The sequence below is a fragment of the Fundulus heteroclitus genome, chromosome 16, assembly GCF_011125445.2.
Source record: "Fundulus heteroclitus isolate FHET01 chromosome 16, MU-UCD_Fhet_4.1, whole genome shotgun sequence".
Lineage (NCBI taxonomy): Eukaryota > Metazoa > Chordata > Actinopteri > Cyprinodontiformes > Fundulidae > Fundulus > Fundulus heteroclitus.
The window spans coordinates 25660273-25680800 of record NC_046376.1 but is presented as its reverse complement, the minus strand read 5'-3'; the positions used below and the strand labels follow the sequence as shown (position 1 = coordinate 25680800).

Here is a 20528-nt window from a genome sequence, read left to right as displayed (position 1 = left end):
CAGGTCTTAACAAAACACTAAAAGTTTCAGCAAATCTTCCATCAATATGTGATCATTGCAGTTTGCCTGAGTATGTACAGCAAGTTTTCATGGAATGCAGACAATATGAACCAGAATAAAGACAGATCAAAGAAATGAATGTTAACTACATAATTCAAAATATTTGTGGTGTTATTACAATTAAAATAAAACCTCGAGTATAAGTCTATCAGAAAGAGTCTAGGTTTTTGTCTTTTTCCTGAATTTTCTGTCTACACTCTGGTCTTGTGGTGGTAATACACCTTTATAGCTGGTCAGCTGACCCCCACTGAACGCAGAAACATTGCAACCGTGCTGGGAAAGGGAGAGGAGACTAACAGAACGTTTTGGATGGATAGGGAAGATAAAACAAAATTTACTGTAGTCAAATTAACTGTAGTCCAACTGTTCCATTACCAGCAGTCCCTCCCTGGAGTAGATATTACATGGTCACCAACCGATACAGCTATACACCAATAGTTATTATAATTATATTCAAGTGTATACACATGCATCCAAAAGTTTAGGTGATAGGCTAGGTATTGCATTTTATGTTCCAGAATTCAATGTCAAAGTAAAAGAAAGAACAAATGATTGTCAGTATATACTGAGAAAAATGCTAGCAATATTGCCAGCTTTGCAATGGATAGAGGAAGTGAGACCATTAAGAGCAATTATCTGTTCACATTCAAGTTAATCAATAATCACTATACAAAATAATTTTACCGAAAGTAGATTAGACATCTTTGTTCAAATGATAGGTATTATTGTTACATTTGTGTGGCTACCAGCATAAATAGGAAAATTGCAGATAAGACTGCTAAGGTGGCATCAAAAAAAACTTAGAACCATTGATACGATGATTAACTTAGGTAAGACAGAAATTAAAAGCATCATTAAACGAAGACTGAAGGAAAGGTGGCAGAAACAGTGGGAAGACGAGAGGAAAGGAGGATGGCTTTTAAGGATCCAATGGAAAGTCGGAGAAATGAGGAAAGCAGAGAAGAACAGAAGCGAAGAAACGGTTATTTCAAGACTTAGATTTGGACATACTGGATTAAATGACACACTATTCAAAATAGGAAAACATACTTCACATATAGATGTGAATATTGTGGACAAGAAGAATCAGTAGAACATGTAGTGATGTGTTGCAAGAGTTATGAAGAAGAAAGAAAGAACTTGGTTCGAAAGCTTACTGAGTAGAAAGTTACATTTGACCTGGTGGACATTCTGCACAAAAAAAATAAAAAATAGTGTTATCAATATGTATTTAAAATCTATAATAATAATAATAATAATAAAAATAATAATAATAATAATAATAATAATATGACTAATTAGGAAGATTTTCTATTTGTAAATTATTATTTTACATATACAGATATGTATACTGTATAAGCATATTTTGAAATACAAATCGCCATTCTGAGCCACACTCCTTACCAGGTGATGGCGGTAATGAACACCGATAAGATGTTTGCCAACCACCAACAAACTCAAGAAGAAGAAGACCTTAAGAGAAAGAAGAAGACGCATCAGAAGAAGAAGAAGAAAAAGGAAAACAAACAAATGAAAGCAGAGGGACAAACCGAAAATTTGTGAGTTACCATTAGTTAACTATTTAATGACTTTTAGTTTTCGTTTTGCAGAGACTTAAAGCGTAAAGAGCAGAATCATAACTTAGTTTTCTAATGCCATCTTCCACTTGGAAGTAAAACAAAGCAAAACCGAGGAGCATGCGGCACATTCTAATAAACAGAGAAGCTGCTCTATATTGTTATTTAGTGCAATCCTCATCTGAGGCGTACCTGCCAGAGACGTCTTTGTTTTAACCATAATACGAGTTTACCAGGGGTCTCACACCCCAGTCCTCAAGGGCCGTTGTCCTGCGACCTTTAGAGGCGTCTCTGCTTCAACACACCTAAACTGATTAGCAGAGCTGGACTTTTAGGGCTGGTTGTAACTGGGAGCTTCCTGAACTGTGCAGTTTGATGTGACCCTACATGCCTTTTTGTTGTGTTTTGGTGAACTGATGACATTCTTTATTGTCACCGCGTGTTATTATCGCGGTGAAGTTTCTTTTTTGCCACTCAGAGTACACATAATGAAGGCAAACAAGCAATGAGCAAGGGTCCGTTCTTCGTACGTCGCTAACTCAGTTAGCAGGATTTCATTGTTGACGATTTGGCATGATCTTGGATCGTTTGGTTCTTCGAAAGACATCCTGCACTTGTTGTCATAGCAACATGTGCGCCAGCTTAAGCCTGCTCCAGAGCAGGCTTATTTCATGTAAACAAGATTAGATCACGGCTGTATAAGCGGAGGAGATGTTGAAGTCTGTCGCGGCCATGTCAATTTTTACGACAGCAACCTGTTGCGGAAGGTGCAAGAATAATTTGCAGAGTTTTTCGAATTAATCGCGTATTGCGCAATAGACAGGATCCTTTAGAGCAGCGCGACAGTGTAATTGTAGAGAGATTTTTCTTGGTGGTTGTTATAAACAGACAAACACATAATTTAACAGTGGCTTTAAAGAGGAAAAAGTGGTGTTAGAGCCATAAATAGAAAATATGTAAGTTATTTGTATGATAGTTTGCTTTTTATTTTTTATCATATTCGGTAAGATTTGTTCAGGCCATTTTATTGTCAAGTTTAGTTTTACTTTGAAAGGCTTGCTTCCTGTCGAGCCGTATATTGTATTTAAAAAAAATAATTATGGATGGATTATCTAGACACGGAGCAATACAGTTTTACCGTGTAAACTGTGGATGACTTGGAAAAGGAAGAACTTCATTTTTTTTTATAGATAAATAATTTTTTGTTAAAAATCCCAGTTTGCACGTGTCCTTTACTTCCCGTCTCTAAGAAATGACACCGAAATTTGGATCTCTTGACATAACAAGTGCCTCTTTTAAAATAAAGTATAATAATTAAAGGCTACCATTTAGTAGAATATTCTTGTACTTCACTTTTACTTGTTCCCATGTTCTAGTGGGTCCCGTGGAGGCTCTGATATAAAAGAACAAAGTAAATAGCAAATTATTAAAATGCAAAAATACATACTGTAGAAAGTGATAGAAACATCTAACATGGAGAGTATTTAAGCATTAATTTGTCTGCTACTTTTTGCCAGCCCTCTCTCTGGCTTAAGCAGACTTTGAGGTGTTCACTGTCGTTTTAATTAATGACTCAAATTCGACATAACCTTCTATTAAAAGCTCGTGTTCTGCTTGGGAGAAAAACTGTGGGCGTTCTTTGGCCATGCTGAACAACCAATAGCAGCGCTGCTGATCAATGTTTCTATCGATACATTTCCCCTTTTAAACAAACGCATGAACGTGCAGTTATCTCAGATAACTCAATCCAGCCATACTAATCATAAACAACCGGTGTGTTCGAAGAACCCACTTAGCCGGATCATGATTAGCTGGATGAAATCATCTTGGATGTGTCATTTGATCTTGGATGTTTTAAGCAACGTACGAAGAACGGACCCCAGGTGCCAGGTTGAGCTGGATAATGACAACAGCATCTCTTTAACCTTTGTTAGCAGAAGAAAGCATAAAGTGCTCAAAAATATCCTGGTAGTCCATTACCAGGGGCACAGGAAGGTTTTGAAATGTGGGGGGGCAAATAAGATAGATAAGGTATTATATCCAAATGGCGAGCGGAGCAAACCAAAAAAATCTTTTGGGTCCGTAGGCAAGGAAAAGTGAAATGCCCCCCTATTTAACGTGTTTAACTGATTAACGAAGCAATCAGTACATCTACATCTATATCAGCATTGTAGGCTTAAGAGTTATTTTTTCGAGGCACATCATTATCTTCTCAACATTTAGGAGGTATTTACCAAACAAAGAACTACCCCAAGAGGCATAGGCAGCCACAGGTCATTAAACTTAAGGTTGTGCATAAAATGTAAAAATGACCAGAAAGGCAAAATTATCAGAAGCATTGAGGAAACCTTTAATGTTTTGTGACATAAAAATTGGAGTACAGCTAAATGGTCTGCAAAATGGTTATTACTGAACTACAGCAAACAGCAATATCAACATTTTTAAGGAGATGACCTGGTTAGTCAAATTTGCCAAAAAACCTGAGGCGACGGTCATTCTTGCTGGCAAATTCTATGGCTTCAGAGTCTAAGTCTTTATGGGCATGCAGAATCAAACAATTATTAAGCCTGTCCTGCCGCATTGTTGAACGGAGATAGGTCTTGATTTTTCTCAGTGTGGACGTAGCAGTTGTGACAGGGACGATCAGATAGATCTTGATGAGTTTTTTTCAACTTGGACACCATTGAGACTGCTACTGTATTGTCTGTCAATGACTGGATGGCTTGGACTATAGTTGACACTGTTGTCACTTTACTAGGACCAAGTGGGCTTCACAGCAAGTTCGTCGTATCCCTCCGCCGCTCTGATCGGGTAAACAAATGTTACGGCAAATTCTACATCATAAAAAAAAGAAAAACCTACCAAAAAATCCTCGCTCTCATGTCATCTTGAAGACATTCTTCTTCCAAATGTTGGCTACAAACGACATATTTTCTCTCTGGTCAGAAACACGATGGCAAGTGGGCAATCCAACAAAACAGCCCGTGGTGGATCATGAAGTGGAAAGGTGAAATAACTAAGGTTTTTTCCACTTTTTCCACTATTTTAATGAATAGTGATCCAGACGACAATTTATTTTTCTTATTGATTAACGCTAAATTCATTAAATAACCACGAACGTATTAGTTTTAGGTATAGCTAATGATCCCCTGATTTTTCCTTGTTGACCGGACTTCTCCTTTAAAGTTACTAATATTGATTTCAGAGTAAAATGGTTTTGACATAACAAATGTGCAATTATTGATAATAAAAATAATATAACTTACTACGGTGGGAATCGGTGGGTTCTTGTAAAAATTCAGGCTATCCTAGGTCTTGGTTTAAATCTTGTCTTCTTTGTCTTAATGGTTTTAAAGGAAGTGACTATAGCGCATGAGTCAAGAGGTCATTAAGTGGACAGACTCATAAAAGTTGGATACCGAGAAGATGCCCACACATGTTACTTATTAACTAGGTCCCAGTACACAGTACATAGTCATACAAGATGTGAACAATTTACACATACTAAGAGTACTGAAGTTTAACCCATATTAAACAAAATAATAATGAATTTGAACATTAAAAAGATAATGAAATAAACAGTAGACTTCAAGTAATTTAAAATTGAATTAAGAGAAAACAAAATAATTAATAAGAAGAATTGAATTCAATGATAGCAACTCTATCAATTAATTAGGTAGCCAAATACTTCTTGTTGATATTGTTAGCTTTCTTACTGTTGTACAAAATAATGGAAAAAGTTAAAATTAAATTTTATCTCAAAAGTGGGAGGGCAAAGCATACCTTTTGCCCCCCCTGTCCAAAAAGTGAGGGGGCACTTGCCCCCCTTTCCCCCCCTATTCCTACGCCACTGATTACATCTGACAAAGAGCATATTATTATTATTATTATTATTATTATTATTATTATTATTATTATTATTATTATTATTATTATTATTATTATTATTATTATTTTATTGTTATTATTATTTGATCAATAACTTTATTTATGAAGCGCTTTCATCCAAAGTGCTAAACAGTAGGTGATTAAAAATAGTAAAACAAGAAATAAAACAATACAATTTCCAAAAATAGATTAGACATCTTGATTGAAATACAGCAAGTATTGTATCAAATTCAATTGATGGGTACTATTGTTACATTTGTCTGGCTACCAGCATATATAGGCATTAATGGAAACAAGATTGCAGATAAGACTGCTAAAGTGGGTTAAAAAAAATAGAACCATTTATACGATGGATAACTTAAGTTAAACGAAGACTGAAGGAAAGGTGGCAAAAGCGATGGTTTTGTAGGATTAAACGGAATGTCGGAGAAATGAGGAAAGCAGAGAGGAACAGACAAAGAAAACTGACAAAGAGCCCTTGTTGTTGTTATTAAATCAATAACTTTATTTATATAGCGCTTTCAGTCAAAGTGCTAAACAATAGGTGATAATAATAGTAAATAAATAAATAAAACAATACAATTTAAAAACAAAAGGAAACACCAATATTGAAACCATATAGTTTAGGCATCAAATTAGGCTGGATAAGAAAAGATGAAGTGGGTCTTTAGCTTGGCTTTAAAAACCACCACACAACATGCCTGCAGAATGTATAAAGGGAGATTGTTCCAAAGAGACGGGGCACGAGGAAAGGAAAAAGCATGTTTCCCTACAGTTTTTCTTTTAGCCTTAGGGACTTTTAAAAGACCTGTGATCGAAGCACACCGGGTGGAAGGTACAGGAACTTTCCACTACTGAGTAACAGCTTCTCCAATTGTAATAACTTCCCCTGCCAAAGAGGGTTTTCATCACCTTAACCTGGCAGCGCTCATTATATTGTGCTCAGTGAATGACTGATTTCATTTTCTACCGCGGGTCTGCGCCAATGTTGTTGAAAATTGATTGGGGTCACCAGCCGATTTCGTCCTACATCTATTGAATCTGATCTGCCAAACAAATTAAGAGTAAAAGTGAAGAGGAAGGAAAAGGAGGGTTTAAAAAACTGAAAAACCACCTTAATTATTTTTGTTGCAGTCAAGAATGAAATGGGGTTTGGATACTTTTTCTTACCTTTTAATCGACCTGCTGAATTATTCTACTTTCTCATTAATTTGTCTGTGCTTCTGCGTTTTACATGTTTTTGGCATTTGGCTTTTCCTGGCAGTGGTGTCAATATGGGACTGCGGTCTCTGCTCCACTGTAATGCAACAGTTTCTGTCTGTTTTCTTGAAAAGAATGAAGACGTTACCTCCTGCGCCGGGTCCAACTGGAGCCAGTGATATGAAGCTAAAGATCTGCCAATCACAGGTGAGAAAAAAAACTGAGGTTTTGTGGCTGTTACTAATTTAAAGATAACTAATAAAGACAGATTAAGCCAAAGAGGTGAAAAGGATGCATGCAATCCGTTGAGTTGTAACTATCTCAAGACTTTGGATGTAGGAGATATTTAAAAATGCAAAGAATTGCTGATTCTCACTGACCTTCTGTGTTTCTACAGGTGCAAGCTCTGATCGAGCAGGAGGTCCGTAAAGCAGTGGCAAATAAGGAACGGCAGCTTCAGAGTGTTATACAAGAAATTCAAGACACTAACAATGAAAGCAGCTTTGAAACGTCCATCCAGAAACTAGAGGTGGGGGAAAATGTTTGTGTCTTCTCTTTCTGGTTGATATATTTTTTAGCCTCGATCTTCTTTTTTTGTAATTATATTATGTTTCATTCTATTTCTGTTTCTGTTGCCTAAAATACAAATATTCTGACAACCTTTAAGCATCTATTCCTATTCAAAGAAACAAATCTTTGAGGATGTTTAGCAGAAGTTAACTTAAACTCTAAACTTAACTTAAAACTCTTGGCTTGATGGTATGGTTTTACTGCATTTTATCTTTTTTGTTTAGTATTTTTTGTCTGTTTTTGTCCTTTTTAAATCTTTAATCAGTTATAAAGTACCTAGATGAAGTGTTGATACCAGTTTCACTTTGCACTTTATCAGGTTACAACTACTTATTTTAATTCCTGCATTTGTGGCATTATGAACCTACAGAAATCTGACCAAACCAGACATTTCACTGAAAAGGCCTGTGCAGAAGGCTTTCATCAAGACTTTAGAGTAATGAGACAGAGTAATGATCTGTTTAGAACTCTGTAAGCCTCTCTTGTCATCTGTCTGTGTTACGGGGTAGACTTTCCCAAAGTGCTTGAGGTGTGGTTGATCAGCGTTTGTCGATTAGGGTGTGCAATGCTCCAATATCCTGACAGATTGGGAAACCACACCAAACCAGCACCGGAAAGCTGTTGGAACAATTTTCATATACAATTTGAATTTCAATTGATTTAAGGTGGGAAATCATTCAGAGAGGGGCGATGTGACATGCCGTGATGTAGTACTGCTCAGCTCAAGGGGGTGCTAATGCTAACTTAGCATGTAGCACCTTTCAGCATTTTGTTTTTCTTGTCTTTCCGCCTGGTAGAGTTTCTCTGAATAACGATTTTGTGTTTATCGTCTATAAAAGAGGGTACTTTTTTTTCTGGGCGTTCTCCACATGTTAGCAAACATAAAAACTACCATGTAAATATTATATATAACACAGGTGGTATTTAATACAGTGGGGAAACCCTGTAGGTATTTAGATTTTTGTTATACATATCTTCTTTGCTTCAAATAATATGATGAATTTTAATCAAACTATTTTTAGGTTATCCTTGATTCTATTTCATTGGATTAAACATTTAGTTCCAGTTTAAAGTGTCAGTACTGTAATTCTGAAAAGAAATGCATGATATACAAAGTCATATGAAGTGTTTTTGTAGCACATTTTGTGTAAAATTATATTTAATACCTATATTAACATTACTGAAAAAAACATAACTCAAACAGTTGGAAGAAACCACAATCCTTGGACGTTTTATACGATTCAATGCAAACACTTATTGCTAGCCAAGCCCTACACATGTATCTGTTTTCTTTTGTTTTTTGTTTGGTGGTTCTTGCTCCTCCTCCTCTGTCACCTTCTTCTTCTCTTTCTCCTGTCCCTCCTCATCTGTCTCCTCCTCCAGCTATGGCTGCCATTTTTCTGTCCCTCTGCATCAACTTCACAACCTTGATGGAACCTGGCCTCCCCAGCCACAACTAACAATAACAGCAACAATACTAAACATTATAGAATGTACAGTGTTAGAATACAATAAAAAAACAACATAAGGAAAGTGCTAAACACCAAACATAGTAAGGGAATTACTCAACTTATTTCTTTTTCTATTTAATAACTACTGTTTTTAATGTAGAAACACAAGAAAACAGGATGTAGTGATGCTGCTTGGTCCATTACTAGCCTGGTTGACTGAAATCACGCTGAACTTGGCCCCTCCAGTAAAGAACTTCGGCCCCACAGTTAAAAAACTGCGGTAAAAACTTAACTGGTTCATCTTGTGCACAGGCTGGTCCTGCAGACATTTTCTCTACTCGTTTCTTTCTTCTTACCTTCCAGCATCTTTGCTACTTTAACTCGCTCCAGTTTTTCTTTTATTATTATTATTATTATTATTGTTGTTATTGTTATTATAATTATTATTATTATGAAGGCTCTTGCGAAATATCAGATTGAGCCTGATGTGCTGGGTTACCTGCGGCTGCGAGGGGGACTTCGCGGCTGCGTTTTATTATTTGGTAGAAAGAAAAAGGAAAAACAGTTCAACCACGAGCAGTTCGGCATGAAACAGACCGTCAGAACATCCCTGACTACCCCGCCCCTTAGTGTGACTGACTTTAGCCACAGTGTAGAGTAGATCCCCCGCAGTCCTGTTTCCCGGTCCATTTGAGAGGCCCAGAGGTGAACTGCCTCCACATTGGCCTTTCTTCGTCTCATAAGCCTCCAGCCTGTGAGCCTCTGTGCTGTGTGCAGCATCTTCTCACAGCAACCAGGGCGGCTGCAGCTGCTCATTGTGTGAGGAATTGGTGCTTTTGGGCGCAGATTATAAATTTTTTTTTTTTTTTTTTTAACCGCTGTGATTTATGTATTATTGGCCTAATCCTGCTTCGCTACTAAAGGCCCATTTTTACCCCGGTTTAAGATTTGACAATAAATGAGGAATCATTGATCAGAGGTAGAACGGTTTAAATACATATTTAATTCATAGAAATTAAATATGAAGACAGAGTACATACCATTACAAGATGTTGTTCTCACCGCGGTGGATAAGTCTGTCTAACTTTAAAAAGTCTGAACATATCTTTTTAAGGGTGAGACCATCCCAATGTCTTTTAGGAGGAGGGGAAAATCTGTTTTGAACAAAGGAACTCTCTTTCTGACCCACCCCCTCAGCAATAAAACTCCATGTTTATCTTACGGTGGAGCAGGGAGGGACAGACCCACTCTGCTTTCCTCAGTGACCCCAACTAAGATATATTTTTAATTCTCAACACTGCCCCCCCCCCACGTGTCACTGAAAAAAGTGCCACCTTCGTCAACTGCCCGGTTCACCCGTGCCAAAAACTGCTACTGTTTTTGTGAAATACTCTTTCAAAAGGGAAAAAAAAATGCAGTTTCTGTTAAGGAATACAGTGGGGCTCCCCTACATTTATTCCACCTTCAAATAGCTAAAATTACACAAGTGTTTCACATTAGGTGCACATTATCAAAAAATTGCCACTCTGTTTTTCAAAAGAGGTTTACCCTGTTTAAGTTTCAGATGTTTGGTTTGGTGAGTCCCTGACTGTTGGTGGAGAGAGTGAATACTAGGGTAAGATCCAGAGGGCTTTCTGAGGTCTTCAGAAATAAAGTCATAGCAGACACGAGTCTGGTAAGGGGGATAAAGAAGGCTAAAAGGAGCTGGAAACTAGCCTTGTCACCTAAAACCAGAATAAAATACATGAAGTTTGTGTTTTTCAACCTGACACAATATTCAAAGGGACAAGACCTGAAGGGGTAATATTATAAATGTCCCTTTTTTTTAAATGACAAATTTTTACTGAAGGATTCCTTGTTCCTCAGAGTCGAGTCGATGCGGTGTCCAGGAGAGCAGAGGTGGCTCTCGCCTACATGGCAAAAATTCAAAAACAGGTTTGTATAAACCACTACCCAGTATTTTGTTTTGATTAGGGTTCAGTTATTGTGATTCTATATAAAGGTGTTTTAATTTTAATATGAAAAATATGTCCTCAAGTTTAGTCTAATCTTCTGCGTCCTTGTAGACTTCTCCATCTTCTGCTGGTAACACTGGCGGCCTCAGGTATGTGGGACTTGCTTAGTTCTTAATCAGTGTTATAAAGACTGTTAAATGTGTGTGCAGCTTGAATAAGTGTGGAAATAAAGAGCTTTGTTGTGAACTTTACAGGCAAAGCCCAGAGCGTGTCCCTGTGGAGGCAATGTCACAAAGTAAGAACATGGATAGCAAAATTGTATCAAATATGCTAAAGAGTGCATTTGTTTTAATTGTCAGTTTTCTTTTAACCATAACAGGCACAAAGAAAACAAACCGTGAAGCCAAAAAAGGAGCTCTTTTTGAACTCATGGTAAATATCATCTTTTTTATTAGTAAATCATTTAAGTTGGTGTCATGTTTTTACTTTTTTTATCTTTAATCAAAGATCTCACATTTGTTTGAGAAACCTGCACATTGGGATGTGTGAATATGTGGTTTAAATGTGTTGAGGTTTATTTTTATTATTGCAATGACAAGAAATGGGCCAGTGTAAAAGATATATTAGAATGTTGCAAAAAATAAATTGAATCGGTCCTCTGGACAGGTTCTTTGTTTAAATGTCTCTTCTCCAAGAGACTTCATTGTGTAGAGATGCAGGTAAACTCAACTTCATTAGCAGTATCTTCATAGGGGATCAACCAATTCAAGTGTGACATTCAAAACTGGTTGTTCACACTGCAAAAATGGATCTAAAAATAAGTAAAATGTTCTTAAAGTTAGTGTATTTGTCCTGGATTTAAGCAGGTAAAAAAGATGATTTGCCAATGGAATGAGATTTTTGCACTTAAAATAGGAACCACTCATCTCCGTCATCTTATTTCAAGTGCAGTATATCTAATTATCTTATTTTAGGGGTTAAAATACTAATTCCATTGGCAGATAATCTTATTTACCTGCTCAAATCAAGGACAAATACACTAACTTTAAGAACATTTTACTTATTTTTAGATCCATTTTTGCAGTGCACATGCAAAAGAGGTCAGACTACCAACCGATGGTTAGAGCCCTCTTAGTCCACTTATTGTCCCCAGGGGGCAGTCATGCTTGCAAAAACAACATTGTAAGAAGTAGACAGTTGGAACTGAAGTCCACCACTCCTGTTTAACAACGGGTGGTGTCTCTTCACAAAATTGCTTCCTTTCAAACCAACGTTCCTCCCTATCTAGAACGAGATCTCTATCCCTGAAAAAGTGACCGCTGGCCTGCATATGAGTGGCCCAGATAATATCACCCAGATATTTTGACTAAATACAACATGCAGCTTTTTCCTCTTAGTGAAATAATCATTTGAAAACTCTGGTTATGATCAACAATCATGTCAAGATGTATGTCATTCCACATATATACATGACAGTACAAATGTTCATTCCACATTTATACGTGACATTAATTAACACATTCCCCCCTTAAAAAGTACAGTGGATAAAATCTGTCTGATATTAAAGTTTGATTGAAGTTTGATTCTGTCTTGTACATAAAGCTGCTGATTGCTCTGACTCCTAATGCAACGCCTTTCCCCCCCAGGAAAGCACAAGAAATGCATTAAAAAGGTTCCGTACACATAATGAAGGTAAGTTAATTTCATAGCTTGAAGTATTTCAACCTTTAATATTAAAGTATGATTTCCAGAATTTTACTTTTGCACTTATGTCGTTTCCTTTTTGTACGAAGGGTTGACCACCGCCTTGGCAGATTTAGATCAGGAGGAGCCTCCACCTGTTCTTACTCCTTGGGGTTCTCCTAATGAAAAGGTAGAAATATATTTTCGTTAAATCAAATCCTTTGATTTTTAATATATTTTGAAACATTTAGGCATACATTTACTGCTTTCAATAAACCGTGTAGGTTTTTTTGTCAGCATCCAACTACAGGATCAAACTTTGTGAGAAGTAGTGTGAATCTGGACCATAATGCATAATCATAAAATGTTTGCAGGTAACCAGACCATTGTTTGGCTAATTACATAGAAGCGCTTTTAAAAATAATCGCCTTTTTTCCCCCCCTAGGAAATAAGAGGGAGTATTTGTTCAAGTAATGAAGGTAAGTTGATTCGCCAACATCTTACATCAAACATAATTTTTAGTACCGCAAACATTTTGCTGACATCGCATATTGTCAGTGGCACTGTTTTTAAATTTCAGATTTGGAGTTTTTCCTTGTCATATTTTTTTCCACCAACATCTTTTATTTGCAATGGATTAGCTGGATTTCAGTATAAAGACAATATCAAATGTAAAGTCCTTGTTGCAACTCTCATTCCGTTTCAAAGAATATGGTGAGGACAGCGGAGCTTGAATTAACGGCTAACACCGAAGCTAACCGCTGAGCCACAGGTCACCAACCTTTTTGAAACTGAGAGCTACTTCATTGTTGCTGTCAAATGAAGGGCTACCAGTATTGACCTTTTGAACTAGAAGAGTCAGCGCTCACCAATAAACATATTTGCAATTGTTTTTTTTAATGTAACATCAGAAACCAGCAAGTAACGTGCACATTGGCGTTACATGAGTGCGTCACAAAGATTGTCATGTGATACTCGAGGGACAGAGGGGAGTGAGAGCAGGGCGAAAACTGACCATTCGTGCCATTCGGACCGAATGACCGGATTGTACAGAGTTTTTACAGGCCTGCAGCTCTCACAGAGATACAAGAAATTTTAACCTCCTTTCTCTGAATACATAATGTATTGACTAGTGTCAGGATGGAAGGACCATTTCACCAAGTATAACAAAATGTTTCTGAACAGGATTACCAACTGTAGCTTTAACAAATCTTGTTTAGTTAAAGACTGGTTCATGCTTGTTCAGTATGAGGGATTGCTGCAAAGCCATGGACAATACAGACGACTCTCCCTGTGGCTCTATGCTTCTCCAGGAGTGAATGCTGCTTGTCGGGACTTTGAAGCAATCAGCTGGTTCACTTATACAGGAAATTTTTTGACCAATCTGTATAATATGATTGAATTTGACTTTGGAAAGTGCCTTGAGATGACATGTTTCTTGAATTGGCGCTATATAAATAAAATTTGATTGAAATTGAATAGTTAGGCATATTATACATTCTCCTCTCATCAGCATATGAACAAAATCCTTGCTGTTTGTTGTGATTCCTTCCTGATCTTTCTTCTTCATCTGTGATCTGCACCAAACTTTGACGGCTGCTGGGTCAGATTTAAGTGAGAGGAAGCCGCCACCACGTCTTATTCCCTTTGACTCTTCAGATGGTGTGGTAGGATCGGAGTCTGTCGCAGTAAGGACCTAACTTGATTATATCAGTAATTTAAAATTATTTTGAGACTTCTCTGTACTTCTATGTATTTGTTTATAACTTTTACTTGTTATGTGCGTTTTACTATTTACATTCCTGTTTTACTATTGCATGCAGCTGAAATGTTACCACTGATTACCGTAGTGCTTCTATCATTTTGTTTGTGCCTAAAGCTTTCATGGATGCACTGATAACCAATTCCTCTATCCACTTGATTGTAATTATATATGCAGACTTGCAATCCTATATAAGCCCCCTAATACTATTTGTATAAATTACTCTTCAGGAGTATCAGGGATACTAGAGTATCAGCCTCTTTGTAGCCAAGCTTCTGTCTTAATTTGAACTAAGCTCATTTGAATTGATTTGTTGCTTGTTAACAGACCCAGCTTAAGCATTAAGTTAATTTTTTCTTTTTTCTTTTTTTCCATCCTTTCCTTAACTTGTTTAAATATGTTAGGGATCACTGATCTGCTGCAACATCCATCTCCAAGTTTCAATAGCTGAGAGGATGATTTAAGTTCAGAGTTGTCCTTTTCCCTCCCATTTTGTGTGCTCTGCCAGTGCCAGTGACAATGGCGGTGAAAGAAACCCTCAGCATGATACTGCCATCCCCATGCCATCCTCCTTTTTAAAAAAGAACCGTGTCACTGGGGCCACTTAGCCTAATCTTTGTACTGACTGACTGTAAAACATTTTCATTTTACTTGTCCATGTGGACAGTTGACAGATTCAGGTGAGCTTAAAGTTGCCGGTGTTGTCCCATATGCTGTATTCACACACGTGTTGGATCCGCCTAATATGTTGAGACTAGCAAGTAATTTTTGTGCCTCACCATGAGAAAATGTACGTTTTCACAACTTTGGCTCCATTTTCTTTACCCAGAGCTCACCGTTTCACCCCACCTGTCTCCTCCTTTGTGTCTAATGTTTCCCCTACCATTGTGCAAGTGGGGCGACTTCCCCATTAACCAGACCCCTCCCCTCCAAGAAGATACAGTAGATTATTAGCTGGACGTGTTCACAGTTGATTTTATTAAACTTTCTGTTTAAACCACAAGATTTCACTTCACTTCTTGTTTTCTGATTTTTCTTTTTATTTTCCTTTTTATTTGTCAAATCCAGAAAGTTGCCAGCCAGTTGCCAGTTGAAAAAACAGAGCCAACTGATCTCCAGGAAGATGACCACGATGATAAGCTAAAACATCTTGAGCAAACGACGAAAAGGTTAAAAAAAGAGCATTCCTCTGCTGGCCACAGTAGCAGTCCTGAGCTCAAGGAAGTAGAAGGCATAGAGCTGATGAAGGATGTAGAGGTATTACAGATTCTCCACAGATGGAAGAAAGCAAACTTTTTGCGGGTCTCGTTACATTCTCCTCTTTGGTCTTCCACCCAATAGGATATGTTGTTCTGTCCACCTCTTCCCAAAATCCCTTTCCCCCCTGTCCTGAAGATGGAAGCAGCTTTGTACAGCATGCCTCAGATAGTAGAAGTAAAGCTGGCCTTCATTAAGAACCCAACTCGAATATCCGTTCTCTGGAACGTGGTGAACGAAGACCCCTGTGCACCACCTATGGAAAGTTACACGTAAGACACAATGCTAAACAAATAAAGCTGTTGTGAGACGTTCAAGTCAACAGAAAAACTTCCGAGAATCAGTTAAAACATAAAATGTTATTTCTCTCCCTGCTGCAGCATCTTCCTGACCATGGAGACATACAAAGGGAGCGGCGTCTTCCTGAAGTGGGACACGTATGACAAACTGGAAGCAAAGTCTCTGCCAATGTGCGCCCTCATCAACAAATTCAAGCGTGGGCACAGGTTATGTGCTGCTGTGGTGGGCAAAGATGTATTTGGCCGATATGGACCCTTTAGTAAAGTTGCCACTGCCATCCTACCTGACTAATATTCATCGATACTCTGAATATGTGCTTTTGTCCCCTAAAAGTTGTTTTAGTTGCAAATCAAGATTATTTTTGTGACTTTCGATCAACGGACATTTGTCTTTGAGTTAAAATGTTTATTTTAACATTACTGTTGTATATTAATAAAATGCTTGCTACACTTCAGCAGGTCAATCTACTGGGTCTTTTGAGATGATGTATGTGAAGAACAATTTGTTGCACATCATCAGGTGTTTTTTCATGTTTAAAATGGTCAACCTATAGTACGTAGTGAATCAGATCATTTTCCTGTTTTAGGCCTGTTGGAACAAATTTTTGTTCGGTTATTGTTTGAAATGAGTTCAGTGCTTCATGAGTCAACCAGCAGATTGCTATACTTTTAAACGTCATACATTTTACCTGTTAATCCAAACAGACCTGTTAAATCCTTATTGGATTTAAACCTATAACCGTCAAAGTTCATAGCATGCTTTTAAAATTTTTCTAAAGCAACTTGAAATTGTTCATGTTACTGTCAGGATGCAGCTTATTGGCTGCATGCTGAGCCTCTCTCCCTCTCTCTTGTTCCTGCGCAGCCTGATCAGTTTCACCTGGCAGGCTGCAATTAACCCACAACTGCTTCCACCTGTTCCCACCGCTTTATCAGACTCACCTCTTTCTGTTCCCGTCGCCGGTCCATAGCGTTCACTCCCGCTCAGTCCCTGCCAGTTTTTCTTGTCAGCTCCGTTTGTACCCGTCAGCCTGAAGACTCCGTTCACCTGGTCTTGTTACAGTCAGCCCATAGACTTTCCGACAGTTTTGTTTCCTCCAGTATTCAGCTCAGACGTTCAGACCTCCACCGTTCGGCTCAGACGTTCAGACCTCCACCGCTCGGCTCAGACGTTCAGACCTCCACCGCTCGGCTCGGACGTTCAGCCCTCCACTGCACGGCTCGGACGTCCTGTGCTCCACTACTCGGCTCTGAGGTTCTGCTCGCCTCTGCTCAGCTCTGATGTTCTGCTCGCCTCTACTCGGCTCTGATGATCTGCTCGGCTCTGCTCGGCTCTGATGCTCTGCTCGGCTCCGATGCTCTGCTCGCCTCTGCTCGGCTCTGATGCTCTGCTCGGCTCTGCTCGGCTCTGACGTTCTGCTCGCCTCTGCTCGGCTTTGACGTTCTGCTCGCCACTGCTCTGCTCGGCTCTGATGCTCTGCGCTCCACGGCTCTGCTCAGATGTCCTGCTCTCCAGTGCTCGGCTCCAGAGTTCCTCCCGGTCAGTCTCTCCACACTCCTCCTGCCAGCCAGCTTCTACACCCTTCACCTCCGTCCGTTGAAAGACTCTGGTCTCATCCTCCATCTTCCAAACTATTCAATAAAACTCACTCATAAGAACTGACTCTGTGTGTGCGTGCTGTGTCCGGGTTCATCCCAGAAAAATATATCATAACATTATGGACCGGCCAAGGGATGAACCCGAGCACGCACAGAGCCTGGTGTAGAAGCTGGTAGGATCTGCCTCGCCTCCGGTTCGTCTCGCCTGGGTCGCAAAGTTGCGACGCCACGCTTCCGTCTCGCCTCGCCTGGGTCGCCGTGCGGCGACGCCTTGCCTCTGTTTCGCCATGGTCGCTGGATTGCGACGTTACGCTTCTGGTTCGTCTGCCGGGGTCGCATCCGCGACGCCCCGCTTCTGACTCTGTTTCCTGGTTCGTCTTTTGCAAGTTCCGCCTCCTACGCTGCGCAGCCGTTAAAGACGGCGCTCCTCGTCGTCGCTGCCCAGCGTTGACTTTTGCCGCTGCCCAGCAGACAAAGACTTTGCTGTCCAGCACGTCCTGGTTTCTGTTTTGTTTAAAGTTATTTTTGGGTCCTGGTTTTTGAGTTATTTTTTATTTACTTAACGTTTCTTAGATTTCTTAAAGTTATTCAGGTTTTGTTGTGTTCTAGTTCTGCTTTAATTTCTAGTCTTTTTGTATATTTTTTATTGTTTTAGAAGAATTATTTCCACCTTCTGTTCTTTTGTTTTGGCTCAACCTTAGATTTTGGTTTACTTAGAACTTTTGGGATTTATGTTGCTTTTGAGTATTAGAGTTTTATTTAGCTTTTGTTTATCCAGTTCGGTTTTATCTTTTAGGTTAGTTTTCTGAGTTTTGTTTTTGAGTTCCAGTTTTTTACCTTAGACTTCCTGTTTTGGTTTGTGTTATTTCTAGCTCTAGTTATCTAGTTTTTCATCAGTTCAGCTGTATTTGCCCTCATCTCCCGGTTCTGCTTTGTTTCATCGTTTCGCTTTAGCTTTTGGTTCCTTTCCTAGTTTACCAGTCTTGTTTTGATTTTTCAGTTTGAGACCCTGTAGTTTCGTCAGCCCTGTAGTTTCGTTAGCTCTGTAGTCCCTGTCTTGACCCTGTAGTCCCTGTCTAGCCCCTGTAATTCCAGTCTAGCCTCTGTAGTTTCTGTCCTAGCCCGGTAGTTCTAGTCTTGTTCTGTATTTGTTTTTTCTTTATTTTAGTTTTGTTTGTTTTTTTTTTTTTTCCCCCCCTTAGTATTTAGGTGTTTGGGTTCCTGCGCTGTATGGGTTCCTGCGTTGGATGGTGTCCAGCGCTCTTTAAGGTCCCTGCGCTCTCTTGGGCCCTGCGCTTTCTAGGTCCCTACACCCTTCTCCTGTTTTCGTTGTATGTTTTGCCCTGTTTAGGTTAGTTTAGTTCCATTCCGTAGTTGTTTTGTTCTGTCTTGCCCTAGTGTCTCTGTGTTGTTCCCCTGTTTAGGCGCATGCAGGTCGCTGTCAGAGCCCTCCGGCGCACCCATGTCGCCGGCTGAGCCCTCTGGTGGGCCAGACTGTCGCTGCCCTGTGCATGCAGGTTGCCGCCAGAGCCCTCCGGCGCTCCTATGACGCCGGCTGAGCCCTCTGGTGTGCCAGCCTGTCACCACCCAGTGCACGCAGGTCGCCGCCAGAGCCCTCCGGTGCTTAAGTCGCTGTCTGTGCCCTCTGGCGCGCCTGGCCTGTTGCTGCCTAGCTCACCCTCTTGTTGTTATTCCCTTGTTTAGGCGCTGCCAGAGCCCTCCGGCGCTCCTGTGTCGCCGGCTGAGCCCTCTGGTGCGCCAACCTGTCGCTGCCCAGCGCACGCAGGTCGCCGCCAGAGCCCTCCAGTGCTTTAGTCGCTGTCTGTGCCCTCTGGCGCACTTGGCCTGTTGCTGCCTAGCACACCCTCTAGTTCCCTGGTGTTTAGGTCTTGTTTTCCTGGCGTTTAGATTTAGTGTTCCCCGGCGTGTTAGGACGCCCTCTGATTCTCGGTTCCCCAGCGTGTTAGGACGCCCTCTGATTCTCGGTTTCCCGGCGTGTTAGGACGCCCTCTGATTCGTGGTTCCCCGGCATGTTAGGACGCCCTCTTTTCTCGGTTCCTCGGCGTGTTAGTACGCCCTCCGTTCTTGTTCCCTGGTGTTTTAGATATTCCTGTTTCCCTTGTGCCCCGGCGTTCCCTTTGCGCCCCGGCATTCTTCTTCCTGGCGCCCCGGCGTTCTCCCCACGCCCCGGCGTTCTCTTCCCCAAGCCCCGGTGTTTCCCTCACGCCCCGGCGGGTTTTCCCCTGGCGTTTCTGTACACCAGTCGTGTTCCAGCAGGAGTTGTTGAGCCTTGGTGTTTTCGTACGCCTGTTCTTCCCTCTGGCGTTGTCGTACGCTTGTTCTTCCCTCTGGCGTTGTCGTACGCTTGTTCTTCCCTCTGGCGTTGTCGTACGCTTGTTCTTCCCTCTGGCGTTGTCGTACGCTTATTCTTCCCTCTGGCGTTGTCGTACGCTTATTCTTCCCTCTGGCGTTGTCGTACGCTTATTCTTCCCTCTGGCGTTGTCGTACGCTTATTCTTCCCTCTGGCGTTGTCGTACGCCTGTTCTTCCCTCTGGCGTTGTCGTACGCCTGTTCTTCCCTCTGGCGTTGTCGTACGCCTGTTCTTCCCTCTGGCGTTGTCGTACGCCTGTTCTTCCCTCTGGCGTTGTCGTACGCTTGTTCTTCCCTCTGGCGTTGTCGTACGCTTGTTCTTCCCTCTGGCGTTGTCGTACGCTTGTTCTTCCCTCTGGCGTTGTCGTACGCTTGTCCTTCCCTCTGGCGTTGTCGTACGCCCGTTCCTTCCCTTTGGCGTTAAGTACGCCCGTTCCTTCCCCTTGGCGTTAAGTACGCCCGTTCCTTCCCTTTGGCGTTAAGTACGCCCGTTCCTTCCCTTAGGCGTTAAGTACGCCCGTTCCTTCCCTTAGGCGTTAAGTACGCCCGTTCCTTCCCTTAGGCGTTAAGTACGCCCGTTCCTTCCCTTTGGCGTTAAGTACGCCCGTTCCTTCCCTTTGGCGTTAAGTACGCCCGTTCCTTCCCTTTGGCGTTGAGTACGCCCGTTCCTTCCCTTTGGCGTTGAGTACGCCCGTTCCTTCCCTTTGGCGTTAAGTACGCCCGTTCCTTCCCTTTGGCGTTAAGTACGCCCGTTCCTTCCCTTTGGCGTTAAGTACGCCCGTTCCTTCCCTTTTGGCGTTAAGTACGCTTGTTCCTTCCCTTTGGCGTTAAGTACGCCCGTTCTTTCCCCTTGGCGT

At 40.6% G+C, this 20528-nt stretch overlaps 1 protein-coding gene and 1 long non-coding RNA gene across 2 annotated transcripts; one reads left to right on the top strand and one right to left on the bottom strand.

The window, feature by feature from the left end:
- Positions 1-1081: 1081 nt before the first annotated feature.
- Positions 1082-1929, bottom strand: LOC118566375. Its single transcript, XR_004932965.1, has 3 exons — positions 1830-1929; positions 1465-1533; positions 1082-1251 (listed from the first exon to the last, which is right to left on the bottom strand). It is a non-coding gene; the product is annotated as an uncharacterized LOC118566375 (long non-coding RNA).
- LOC118566374 (activating transcription factor 7-interacting protein 2-like) lies at positions 1477-16090 on the top strand. The gene is made up of 14 exons (XM_036148257.1): positions 1477-1619; positions 6860-6932; positions 7123-7254; positions 10613-10681; positions 10813-10850; positions 10956-10996; positions 11081-11133; positions 12348-12393; positions 12495-12574; positions 12830-12863; positions 13993-14072; positions 15215-15403; positions 15488-15675; positions 15784-16090. The coding sequence occupies exons 1-14, from the start codon at positions 1480-1482 to the stop codon at positions 15992-15994; spliced, it is 1374 nt and encodes a 457-aa protein (XP_036004150.1). The 5' UTR covers positions 1477-1479; the 3' UTR covers positions 15995-16090.
- Positions 16091-20528: the final 4438 nt, after the last annotated feature.